The sequence below is a fragment of the Stigmatopora argus genome, chromosome 13 (assembly GCF_051989625.1).
Source record: "Stigmatopora argus isolate UIUO_Sarg chromosome 13, RoL_Sarg_1.0, whole genome shotgun sequence".
Taxonomy (NCBI): Eukaryota; Metazoa; Chordata; class Actinopteri; order Syngnathiformes; family Syngnathidae; genus Stigmatopora; species Stigmatopora argus.
This window is the reverse complement of record NC_135399.1, coordinates 2,756,695-2,770,415: the sequence shown is the minus strand read 5'-3', so window position 1 is coordinate 2,770,415 and position 13,721 is coordinate 2,756,695. Positions and strand designations below refer to the sequence as shown.

The following is a 13,721-nucleotide window of genomic DNA, read 5'->3' as shown; positions in this document are numbered from 1 at the left end:
AATATTCTGCTTGCCAATGGTGCTAATGTCTTCAGTTGGGTATTTTATTTATTACATTTTGCACAGCAACTTTTGGTTTGAATGCAAATTTATAAAAATAAAGACACCTGTCATAATTTCTGCAGGTTTTATTCTTTACTTTTCTTAGTGTAAGGAGGGAGTTGTTTTATGTTTATTCCACAACAGAACAACAAAAAAATTCTTTAAAATCATATTTTATATTAGGGCGGCCCAGTGGCGCGAGTGGTTAGCACTTCAACCTCACAGTGGGAGATGTGGGTGCCAATCCAGGTCGGTCCACCTGTGTGGAGTTTGCATGTTCTCCCGGGGCCTGCGTGGGTTTCCTCCGGGCACTCCGGTTTCCTCCCACATTCCAAAGACATTCATGGTAGGCTGATTGGACACTCTAAATTGCCCCTAGGTAAGAGTGTGAGCGTGAGTGGTTTTTTTTTGTCTCCTTGTGCCCTGCGATTGGCTGGCCACCAATTCAGGGTGTCCCCCACTGCTGGCCCGAAGTCAGCTGGGATAGGTTCCAGCACCCAGCGCTAGCACCCAGCGCTAGCCTATTCTCGCTTATAAAGTAAGATAAAATAGTTAGTTTCATAATCGAAAATAAGTAAAGTAATTATTTACTTATTCACAGAAGTTTGAAGTTTCAAATTTGAAACAAAAAGACGTAGTGGTTATTGTGATAATTTTCGATATCGACTGATATTTTTTTTTGGTTCATAAGATGAACTGTAATGCAACAATCTTTCTCTGCTACCTAGGTAACAAAAATGTAAACTCCTAAATGTCTCAAAAGCTATAATGGAACTCATTAATTTCTTTTCTGTACCTTTTTTCCTCACTAGGGTCTGTGGGGGGGGTGCTGTAGCCTACCCCAGCTATCTATGGGCACCAGGTGGGGGACACCTTGATTCGGTGGACCAGGCAATCAACCCAGGGCACAATGAGATAGACAACCATTCATGCTCACACAACCTAGGGGCAATTTACATTGTTCAACCAGGCTACATGCATGTTTTGGGATGTGGGAGGAAATCAGAGTACCTGTCAAAAACCCAAACAAGCCAGGGGAGAGCTTGCAATAATAGAGCTCTGTTTTGCAAAATAATGTGTTAAAAGTCTTCATTATAGTGTCAGATGACTCCGCTGGTAATGACAAAACTGAGTTTTTAAACTTGAGCCCCGCTGGAATTCGAGAAATGCTCTATTGACCAACGTTACTTTGACCCTTCACCACTTCCTGGCCATAGTACATTGCGTTTTTTTATAAATAAGTATAATAAAAGTTCATAAAAATGTCAAAATTCACGCTGAAACACGCAGGCAGAAGACATTTCCCTGTCTACTGCTGCGAGCCCCGGGCGACCTGACACCAGACACCTCCATCCTAAGCCGAAAATAGAGCTCGCTCAGTGGACTGATGGTGTAATTTCCCAGAAATATTTCAAGACCGGACACCTCCATCCTAAGCCGAAAATAGAGCTCGCTCAGTGGACTGATGGTGTAATTTCCCAGAAATATTTCAAGGTGCAAGCTCCGGGCGACGTTACGGCGGACATCATCGCCCTTGTCCGGAAATAGATCCCTGGACGCCGTGAAGTAGCAACGTGGAAGTTGAATTTCCATTTAAGTCCGGGCAGCGCGGTAAGGCCATTGCTCCTATCTGAAAATAGATCTCTCTGGACTGGAGGAGCAAAGTGGAAGTTTAATTTCCACCTAAACAATGACGGCAATAAAGATGAAGAACCTGGTCTTAATTCTTTGAGAACTCGGCAATAAACTTGGTCATAGTCATGGGATATGGCAATCTTCTTGACAGTTTCATGTCCTTGCGAAAAAAACTCTACCAAAAAATAAACGGCAAGAAAGTTCATGGCTCCAACAAAAAGGATAAACTAAAGACAGGAGAACTAAAAAGACAAACATGACAGTAAGAGTGAGGTCTGGAAAAGCTTCAAATTGATTGTTGAAATGGCTACAGAAACTTGCGTTGGCTTCGCGGAATGTAGTCAATGTAGCGCTATGCTTTCATCTGCGAGCAAAAAGACTGACACCTTGACGCTGAGGAGGCATTTAAACAGCTGTACAGACGCTCCCCTACTTACGAACATTCAACTTACGAACAACGGTACATACCAACATGTCTACAAATTGCGTTTAAGTCGAAAAATGTTCGTAAGTCCAATTTTGTATTTCGCGCCTTTTTCAGAGTAGTACTTCTTTCCGCCGCTAATACCGACGCCTGGCGCTGTGAGAGCTCAGCTCACCCAGCATCTACCTTCTTCTTCGTTGCAATGCGGAAGTGCGTGAATGTATCTCCAGTGTGCAAAGAACCTTTTTCATTTGTATCATTAAATATCTCATGCATCCATTATTGAATATGGTTGGTAAAAAAGCGAAATGCTTCTATTGAGGGAGTTGCAAGGAAGAGGCAAGCCATTTCATTTGAAACGAGTGGCAATAATAACGAAGCTTGATGCGTGTGAGAGTGGTGAGCGTTGCATATCGTTCGACCATCAGTACCATTTATAAACAGAAAGATCGAGCAGCAGGACCCAAATATTGAACGTTGCACAAAGTTTGCAAATCAATTGAATGATGCCATACAGTGCTACCGCATCATATATGATGAAAAAAAGAAGAAAACTGTGCCAGTTTCTAATGAATATACAATATATATATAAATCTCTCTCTATACATTACTGTACATATTCTCTCCATTTTATTAAATGATTTTTTCAGTACAAACCAATGCGTGTTACTTATACATGTCAGGAGTGCCCTTTTGGCCCTCCTGGGTTGCCGTCGACACGTACCGGCTGTAGCCAATCCAATGATTACTTTCGGTTCCTGTATTTAAGTAAGCGACGCGTCATCACACGTCGCCGGATCATCACTCTACCATTGACTGTAGTAGCAGTTGCTAGCGGTAGCTAGCGGTCGTTATGCTGCTGCCTTTCTGTTCGCCTCGGTCCGTATGCGCGCCGCATGCGGCCACGCTTGTTTGCACGTTTTGGTTGATGCATTAAAGGACTCGTTATCACGCTAATGCCTCGTCCTCTCCTGCCTCCTGCATTTGGGTCGACCTACTTCCACGATCGCGTCACACGACGCGGCGCGATCATAACAGAATGATCCGGCCATAATGGACCCAGCGGGAGGCTACCCACGCTCGAGCCGACGCGCTCGTCGACGCCAGCCTCCCTCGGCCCCTTTGGAACGCCAAGTTTTTGTCCGCTGGGACACGGACTTTTCTGAAGGTGAGGACGACGGGGGGCTAATAGACTTAGAGGCTGGATATTGGGGCTCCGACCTTTCTGAAGAGGAGGACGGCCAGCGGCTAGGTGAGCTGGATGCTGGAGATTCGGTCTGGGACGGCTATTTTCTTAGCCGATACGGAATCCGATACGCTCCAACTAAAGACGCTGAACGTTATGCCCCACTGGAGAGGGATCGCATTTTCCCCTCCGACTACTCAGACCCGGATTACCCCGCCCAGCATCTGCCAGGTCCGCGGGCCATCTACACAGGACCACCGCGTGGCGGCCGGCGGGGGGGCTCCGGTAGGAGTTTCGAACACCGCCCGTCTTGTTTTTTTGGGGAGGCGCAGCAGCGAAGTATTTCACCTGGTTGGCTGGCCAGCTACGATAGGCCACCACGTGGTGGTCGGCATGCTGTGACGCCCTCCCGGAGGCGGCGGCGAGCGCCACGTCGCAGGGAGAAGCAAAGGCAGGGCCTGGACGCTCGAGCCCCTGATCAGGCTTCTCGGCCGACCTCGCCGCTCCCAGCTCCTCTGCCGACCACGCCGCTCCCAGCTCCTGGGCCGACCACGCCGCCCCCAGCTCCGCGGCCGACCACGCCGCCCCCAGCTCCGCGGCCGACCACGCCGCCCCCAGCTCCGCGGCCGACCACGCCGCTCCCAGCTCCGCGGCCGACCGCGCCGCTCCCAGCTCCGCGGCCGACCACGCCGCTCCCAGCTCCGCGGCCGACCACGCCGCTCGCAGCTCCGCGGCCGACCACGCCGCTCCCAGCTCCGCGGCCGACCGCGCCGCTCCCAGCTCCGCGGACGACCACGCCGCTCCCAGCTCCGCGGACGACCACGCCGCTCCCAGCTCCGCGGACGACCACGCCGCTCCCAGCTCCGCGGACGACCACGCCGCTCCCAGCTCCGCGGACGACCACGCCGCTCCCAGCTCCGCGGACGACCACGCCGCTCCCAGCTCCGCGGACGACCACGCCGCTCCCAGCTCCGCGGACGACCACGCCGCTCCCAGCTCCGCGGACGACCACGCCGCTCCCAGCTCCGCGGACGACCACGCCGCTCCCAGCTCCGCGGACGACCACGCCGCTCCCAGCTCCGCGGACGACCGCGCCGCTCCCAGCTCCGCGGACGACCGCGCCGCTCCCAGCTCCGCGGCCGACCACGCCGCTCCCAGCTCCGCGGCCGACCACGCCGCTCCCAGCTCCGCGGCCGACCACCCAGCTCCGCGGCCGACCGCGCCGCTCCCAGCTCCGCGGCCGACCACGCCGCTCCCAGCTCCGCGGCCGACCACGCCGCTCCCAGCTCCACAGATTCCCGTGCCCAAGCCACGCACAATACTCCCATTGCCACCGGGGCCGCCTGTCGCACCCGTGCCGAAGCCACGAACCAGGCTTCCGGTCCCGGCGGGTCTGCCGAGCTCCGTTCTGCCGAGCTCCGTTTTGCCGAGCTCCGTTTGGCCAAGTCCCAGACTGATAAATTACATCCTTGCCGGTTTCGGCCGGCCCGGTTTCCGCCTCACCCCGGCTGATTTCCTCGAGCCCAGCTCTCTCCCGCCCAGCTCTCTCCCGCCCAGCTCTCTCCCGCCCAGCTCTCTCCCGCCCAGCTCTCTCCCGCCAGCTCTCCCCCGCCCAGCTCTCTCCCGCCCAGCTCTCCCCCGCCCAGCTCTCCCCCGCCCAGCTCTCCCCCGCCCAGCTCTCCCCCGCCCAGCTCTCTCCCGCCCAGCTCTCTCCCGCCCAGCTCTCTCCCGCCCAGCTCTCTCCCGCCCAGCTCTCTCCCGCCCAGCTCTCTCCCGCCCAGCTCTCTCCCGCCCAGCTCTCTCCCGCCCAGCTCTCTCCCGCCCCGCTCTCTCCCGCCCCGCTCTCTCCCGCCCAGCTCTCTCCCGCCCCGCTCTCTCCCGCCCCGCTCTCTCCCGCCCCGCTCTCTCCCGCCCCGCTCTCTCCCGCCCCGCTCTCTCCCGCCCCGCTCTCTCCCGCCCCGCTCTCTCCCGCCCCGCTCTCTCCCGCCCCGCTCTCTCCCGCCCCGCTCTCTCCCGCCCCGCTCTCTCCCGCCCCGCTCTCTCCCGCCCCGCTCTCTCCCGCCCAGCTCTTGCCCGCCCGGAAGTGGCGGCGACGCGCCGGGGCCCCTGGACGAGGGGTTCGGCGAAGGCAAGAGCGACTCTCCGGCGCCCCTGGACGAGGGGGCCGGCGAGGGACTCTCCGGCGCCCCTGGACGAGGGGGCCGGCGAGGGAGAGAGGGACTCTCCGGCGCCCCTGGACGAGGGGGCCGGCGAGGGAGAGAGGGACTCTCCGGCGCCCCTGGACGAGGGGGCCGGCGAGGGAGAGAGGGACTCTCCGGCGCCCCTGGACGAGGGGGCCGGCGAGGGAGAGAGGGACTCTCCGGCGCCCCTGGACGGGGGGGCCGGCGAGGGAGAGAGGGACTCTCCGGCGCCCCTGGACGGGGGGGCCGGCGAGGGAGAGAGGGACTCTCCGGCGCCCCTGGACGGGGGGGCCGGCGAGGGAGAGAAGGACTCTCCGGCGCCCCTGGACGGGGGGGCCGGCGAGGGAGAGAGGGACTCTCCGGCGCCCCTGGACGAGGGGGCCGGCGAGGGAGAGAGGGACTCTCCGGCGCCCCTGGACGAGGGGGCCGGCGAGGGAGAGAGGGACTCTCCGGCGCCCCTGGACGAGGGGGCCGGCGAGGGAGAGAGGGACTCTCCGGCGCCCCTGGACGAGGGGGCCGGCGAGGGAGAGAGGGACTCTCCGGCGCCCCTGGACGAGGGGGCCGGCGAGGGAGAGAGGGACTCTCCGGCGCCCCTGGACGAGGGGGCCGGCGAGGGAGAGAGGGACTCTCCGGCGCCCCTGGACGAGGGGGCCGGCGAGGGAGAGAGGGACTCTCCGGCGCCCCTGGACGAGGGGGCCGGCGAGGGAGAGAGGGACTCTCCGGCGCCCCTGGACGAGGGGGCCGGCGAGGGAGAGAGGGACTCTCCGGCGCCCCTGGACGAGGGGGCCGGCGAGGGAGAGAGGGACTCTCCGGCGCCCCTGGACGAGGGGGCCGGCGAGGGAGAGAGGGACTCTCTGGCGCCCCTGGACGAGGGGGCCGGCGAGGGAGAGAGGGACTCTCCGGCGCCCCTGGACGAGGGGGCCGGCGAGGGAGAGAGGGACTCTCCGGCGCCCCTGGACGAGGGGCCCGGCGACGGCGAGAGGGACTCTCCGGCGCCCCTGCCCGAGGGGCCCGGCGACGGCGAGAGGGACTCTCCGGCGCCCCTGCCCGAGGGGCCCGGCGACGGCGAGAGGGACTCTCCGGCGCCCCTGCCCGAGGGGCCCGGCGACGGCGAGAGGGACTCTCCGGCGCCCCTGCCCGAGGGGCCCGGCGACGGCGAGAGGGACTCTCCGGCGCCCCTGCGCGAGGGGCCCGGCGACGGCGAGAGTGACTCTCCGGCGCCTCTGCGCGAGGGGCCCGGCGACGGCGAGAGTGACCCTCCTGCCCTCCCGACCGAGGGGGCAGGCGACCCCCCGAACAGCCAGGGTAAGGTACCCGACGACCATGCTAAAGTTCCGTTGTCTGTTAAAGGGAGGGGGCTTGGCCAGCACCCAAAGCACCAGCAGGGAGGCCCGCAGGACCGGCTACTCCCACTCCTCTCCAAGCGCCAAGGTCTGCTGGAGAGGCCTCTCCTACGTCTCGTCACCGGCCGGCACGGACGCCCGCCGGACCGACCCTGCCCACGCCTCGTCATCGGCCGGCGCGGACGCCCGCCGGACCGACCATGCCCACGCCTCGTCATCGGCCGGCGCGGACGCCCGCCGGACCGACCATGCCCACGCCTCGTCATCGGCCGGCGCGGACGCCCGCCGGACCGACCACGGCCACGCCTCGTCATCGGCCGGCGCGGACGCCCGCCGGACCGACCATGCCCACGCCTCGTCATCGGCCGGCGCGGACGCCCGCCGGACCGACCACGTCTTCGCCTCGTCTCTGGCCGGTGCGGACGCCCGCCGAACCGGTCACTCTCCCATTGCTTCACGGGCTGGCGCGGACGCCCGCCGGACCGGCCAACCTCTCGTTGCTTCACGGGCTGGCGCGGACGCCCCCCGGACCTAGTGTACGGTTCCCGCCCGCCCTCCCTGGCTGCTTTTCCGTTTTTTTTCATGGACATTTGGCTTTGGGGCGTCTGGAATCCGTCCCTTAGGGGGGAGGTACTGTCAGGAGTGCCCTTTTGGCCCTCCTGGGTTGCCGTCGACACGTACCGGCTGTAGCCAATCCAATGATTACTTTCGGTTCCTGTATTTAAGTAAGCGACGCGTCATCACACGTCGCCGGATCATCACTCTACCATTGACTGTAGTAGCAGTTGCTAGCGGTAGCTAGCGGTCGTTATGCTGCTGCCTTTCTGTTCGCCTCGGTCCGTATGCGCGCCGCATGCGGCCACGCTTGTTTGCACGTTTTGGTTGATGCATTAAAGGACTCGTTATCACGCTAATGCCTCGTCCTCTCCTGCCTCCTGCATTTGGGTCGACCTACTTCCACGATCGCGTCACACGACGCGGCGCGATCATAACAATACAAGCCTTAAACATACAAATGCACTTATATCAACCTTCAATATACTTATATCAACCTTCAATATACTTATATAGGCCTTAAACATAAATTATAATACAAAATATAGCACTGAATCAACTTACAAACAAATTCAACTAATGAACAATCGCTCGGAACCTAACTCGTTCGTAAGTAGGGGAGCGTCTGTACTGGCAAAAGTAATGATCATTATACATCTATATTATTCATTTGATATAAAAGATATACCGTATTTTCACAACTATAAAATGCACAGTTTGATGGGACGCAGTCTCAATTGTGGGTATATTTTTAGGGTGAACGTCCGCTGGGTTGATCGCAATAAGTAGTGTGCCGGCAAGAAATAAAACCAGTCACTCAAACGGTCAGGGCCATACAAAAATTGAATTTAGTGCACAGACAAGGCGCACCAACCGATTGGGCACATTGACCATTTTAGAGAAAATGTTAGACTTTTAGGTGCGCCCTATAGGTGTGAAAATATGGTAAATGTTTATACAGACGCTCCCCTACTTACGAACGCAATTGGTTCCGAGCGATTGTTCATAAGTTGAATTTGTTTGTAAGTTGATTCAGTGCTATATTTTGTATTATAATTTATGTTTAAGGCCGATATAAGTATATTGAAGGTTTATACAAGTGCATTTGTATGTTTAAGGCTTGTATAAGTAACACGCATTGGTTTGTACTGAAAAAAAAACATTTAATAAAATGGAGAGAATATGTACAGTACTGTAGAGAGAGAGATTTATGTATTAGAAACTGGCCAAAAGAAGCGACCTAATGACGATTGCACCGTTTTCTTCTTTTTTTCATCATAAATGAGGTAGCACTGTATGGCATCATTCAATTGATTTGCAAACTTTGTGCAACGTTCAATATTTGGGTCCTGCTGCTCGATCTTTATGTTTATAAATGGTACTGAATGTGCAACGCTCACCACTCTCACGCGCATCAAGGTTCGTTATTATTGTCACTCGTTTCAAATGAAATGGCTTGCCTCTTCCTTGCAACTCCCTCAATAGAAGCCTTTAGCTTTTTACCAACCATATTCAATATTGGATGCATGAGATATTTAATGATACAAATGAAAAAGGTTATTTGCACACTGGAGATACATTCACGCACTTCCGCATTGCAACGAAGAAGAAGGTAGATGCTGGGTGAGCTGAGCTCTCACAGCGCCAGGCGTCGGTATTAGCGGCGGAAAGAAGTACTACTCCGAAAAAGGGGCGAAATACAAAATTGGACTTGCGAACATTTTTGGACTTAAACGCAATTTGCAGACATGTTCGTATGTACCGTTGTTCGTAAGTTGAATGTTCGTAAGTAGGGGAGCATCTGTATACCGTATTTTCACACATTTTTGTCTGTGCAGTAAACTCAATTTTTGTATGGCCCTGACCGCTTGAGTGATTGGTTTTATTTCTTGCCGGCACTCTACTTATTGCGATACGTTCACCCTAAAAATAGCCTCACCACACATTCCAAGCATTACGGTAAAGCCATTCAAAACATCCCAGGGGAGTGGCATGGCATTTGACTTCAGTGTGCTTGCAGCGCTTTTAACCCTCAAAACACTTTCAATACTTAAAGAAACAGCATATCAGAGCTACACAGAGGAAATGCCTGGCGTGAATGACAACACAATGCGGGTGTGAACGCTTGGAAAATGGACTGAAGCCATGGATCGAACACAATTTAACAGCTCTTCTAACAGCTCTGCTAACAGATTGCTAACAAATTGCTAACGGATGGCCAACATTGTAGTTTGGGCAGGCAGCATCGCACGAGTTACCTGACGATTTGGAATGAATTGTTGATGCCGATATAACAGCAAGGAGATTCAAAGGCTTGGGAGTGATGCATGTCACGAGTTACAATGGATTGTGGATGACTGGGCTCAAGTGTCGGCCAGCACTGTTGTTTGAGCTTTCCCCAAAGCTGGAATCAAGTTCCCGGAATACACAACTCTGACTGACAGTGGAGCCTAGCATGATAAACGCCCAACTCTTTATATCAGAGTGTATCTTTGACCTCAATAAAGCATTATCAAACTTAGTTTTGCTCGTGCTGTCTTTTAAAAAACCTGCTAGTGCCAAGCCTAACATACGCTAGCAGATAGCATAACATACACTAGCAGCTAGCATAACAGGTATGCTATCGGCTAGCATTACATAGGTACGCTAGCGTCTAGCATAACATACGCTAGCCTAGTGTCATGCTAGCGCCTTATCGGAAACGGCGTCCAATGTATTGACAAAAAACTGAAAATATACCTAAATTAGACTTCAACCTATCACACGGTGCGTTTTATAGGTGTGAAAATACGTTAGTCTTGTTTAACTTAGATTCCGTTTCAAAAGACAGGCTTTAATTTGTTATCATAAATCACCCCTCTTCCTCCCGAGTCCTCACAGATAAAATGTGAAATTTCGGGTTTGCTTCGGGCTCGGGCCTGCAAATCAAGTTAATTGGTCGGGTCGGGCTGGATTTCTTAGGCCCGATCTTACCTCTACTTCCGCTTGCCACTAAGAAAATGGCGGAAGATAGGGGACTGTCACTCAACTCAGCATCCAGAAAGAAAAATGGCGGGCAGCGGCGGTAGCCGTCATTTTTATCTGAAAATAGACCTTTCCGAGTGGGCTGGATGGCCTCTGTGAGGGTGGATTTTTTTTTCTGAAATGCGAGCCTCGGGCGACCTCACGGCGGACACCGTGGCACTTATTTGAAAATAAAGCTTGCTCGGCGGACTGGACGCCAGGGAGCCTTGGTGAAGGTGGGTTTTTTCATAAATGCGAGCCCCGGGTGACGTCACACCCAAACCAAAAAAAGGGCCCTTTGGGCGGATTAGATGGCTAGACGCCAACGAAGGAGCAAAGTGGAAGTTGAGTTTTAATTTAAGTTTGGGCAGCGGCCTGACGCCGTTGCTCTGCGAAGTGGAAGTTTAATTTCCCCCAAAACAATGACAGCAAAAAATATGGAGAACATGGTCTTAGTACTTTCAGAAATTGCAAGACATTTTCAATATGGCATTAATTTTGCAAAAACGGGTCCAGGAGATTGATGACAACATGGTCATAGCCATGGAGTATGGCAATCTTCTTGACAGTTTCATGTCCTTGTACAAAGCATATTTGTACCAAAGAAGAAACAGCGGTCACAACTACCCATCAACATCTACCTTGTGCGCCGACAACCTCTCGCAAAAGTTCCCCCCGAAAAGCTCCCGCACAGTGTCTCCTGAACATTTCATCAATGATCCAATGACTGTCGAATTTGACGAAAAAGTTGTACTAAAGCTCCCAATAACCTTTTGTTTAACTAAGTGGAGAGAAACTGTTTTCACTGTGACTATAGTATTTTAAGTATTTACAATTTTTATTTAGATTATAGTTAGATATTAATACATTACAGTCTTGTCATATGCGTATAGCTGTAATATTTAATAAATATACTAATAATTGTACTTGTGTACTTATTTTTCTGTATAGGCCTGAAAACATGTAGTATGGTAGTAATAATAGGATCCTACATTGTGGGTTTTTGATTATCACGGCCATGTCTGGTTTACATTATATATGTGTGTATAACCCTAACCCTGATAAACAGAACCTTTAGCCCCCAAAGTTATGAACTCGACCACTGTTCTACTCAGTGATAGAAATGTTTTTTGTGAATCCTGAAGTTAAATGGTAATGCATGTGAACAGGTGGGCGGGACAAACGAGGAGGACCCATCTTGACGTTCCCTGCACGGAGCAACCATGACCGAATAAAAGAGGAGGACCTGAGACGTCTGGTCACATACTTGTCGGCTGTTCCTAGGTAAATACTCACAATCACCCAGATGTGTGCACAGACACTCACCACCACACATATAGGAAATTCATTGATGAAAGGGAATTGTGCCAAATACAAGAAGGAAGAAGAGGCCAGTGGTGCTCCTGATGCTGGCATCAATGGAGCAAATGGAGCCCTGTCTTTGATTTGCATCAGCATCAAAGCACTCAAGGTTTTGAGACTTTTGCCTACACACTGCCAATTCAGGCCTATTTAGTGCCTTTTTGTCCTGAACTGACAATTCTATAAAACAGAATTACAAATACAATGAACAACTAAATTCAATTTCCATTATTACTGGACTAAAATACGGCCTTCGCTATCGGCAAAACATATTTTTTAAAAGTCAGTATCAGGACATCCCTAATATACAGTACCTATCCCAGCTGACTTCAGGCCTGTTGTAAAACGGCAAGCCATTGTAAATTGGATCCTTATACAACTCAGGACAGAAATCGATGCTTACAAATGTAATGTTTATTAACAAAAAGCCGCCAAAAACGCGAGTATCCAAAGGAGATAACAAAAACCTACAACTAAGGGGCAAAGTATAACAAAAACAGCACTACCCAGTCGCCATATAAACTAAAACTTTCAAAGTACCAAAATGCAAAAATAAAAACGTCAAAAACATCAACAAGGTCTCAGCGAAGTGTTGGCCAAGCAAGGCGGTGGGCAAGGCAAACAATACTCCGACAATCAGCTGGTTGTTACCAGTGTTCTTAAATATTGGAAGCACCAATCTGCTGTAGGTTTGCTGGTACCGCCCTGCCTTGTTGGCTTAATCAGATCCTGAAAGGCAAAACACATCATCGAAGGCAACATGAACATGACAGGCCAAAGGCAGGGGACACCCTGAATTGGCGGCCAGCCGATTGCAGGGCACGAGGAGACAGACAACCATTCACGCTCACACTCATACCTAGGGGCAATTTAAGGTGTCCAACCAGCCTAACATGCATGTTTTTGGAATGTGGGAGGAATCCGGAGTACCCGGAGAAAACCCATGCAGGCCCGTAGAGAACATGCAAACCCCACACAGGTGGACCGACCTGGATTTGAACTCAGGATCCCAGAGCTGTGAGGCCGACGCGCTAACCACTCATCCACCCGGCTGCCCCTGCTCTTTATTTACAATTTGTATATTTAAATATCTTTTGATAAAAAATAAACTTGTCATTTTTTCGGATACTGAGGCGTCGCTGTGTGAAAGCAGTTTTTGATTGTAGCCAAACAAATCACAAATAATGCACACATTTTCTGAAGATTTATTAATCTCATCTCATTTTATGAACCGCTTTATCCTCACTAGGATCACAGGGGGTGCTGGAGCCTATCCCAGCTGACTTCGGGCCAGAGGTGGGGGACACCCTGAACTGGTGGCCAGCCAATTGCAAGGAGACAAACAACCATTCACGCTCACACTCATACCTAGGGGCAATTTAGAGTGTCCAATCAGCCAATCTTATCAGCCAGACACATCTTTGGAATGTGGGAGGAAACCGGAGTACCCAGAGAAAACCCATACAGGCCCAGGGAGAACATGTAAACTCCACAGAGAAAGGTCCAAACCTGGATTTGAACCCAGGTCCCCCCACCATGAGGCCGACGCGCTAACCACTCAATCGCTGGGCCACCCTGATGATCTTTTTTTAATGATTTAAAGAAATGATGACAGTAATTCTTACACATTAATTTTTAACTCTTTCTTTAACACACTTTAAAATCACAAGTTGGCACATATTTCAGTGCTTAATTTATAAGGACATAAACAGTCAAATATAATAGATACCTAAAAGCAACCCGCCCCAAATAAACTAAACAAAAACATATAACAAACCATAAGGCATTTAAAGAGTTGAGTCTCACACAGGGTAAAATATATTTTGAAATAGTTTTTGAGATGGTCATCGATGGGACCTGATTTGAGAGAGATGACATGAGAGAGAACGATGTGTCTGCACGTTTGTTCTTTGATAATAACTTTCAGATTTAATTGTTAATAATTATGTAGAATATCATCAATCTCTAAACATACGCATTTTTAAATCAGC

At 52.5% G+C, this 13,721-nt stretch overlaps 1 protein-coding gene across 17 annotated transcripts in view; it reads left to right on the top strand.

Annotated features, from left to right (window-relative positions):
• kalrna (kalirin RhoGEF kinase a) overlaps positions 1-13,721 on the top strand; it is a 295,388-nt gene that overhangs the window by 35,486 nt on the left and 246,181 nt on the right. For 16 of the 17 annotated variants that reach the window (XR_013304510.1, XR_013304507.1, XR_013304509.1 and 13 more), the window contains exon 3: positions 11,538-11,652. Coding sequence is in view for 8 of the 17 variants with exons in the window: in XM_077616400.1 (XP_077472526.1) it covers positions 11,538-11,652 (115 nt within the window). In the remaining 9 variants the exon portion in view is untranslated. Of the gene's footprint in view, positions 1-11,537; positions 11,653-13,721 lie in introns of those variants that run through there. The other variant, XM_077616401.1, reaches the window with a different exon arrangement.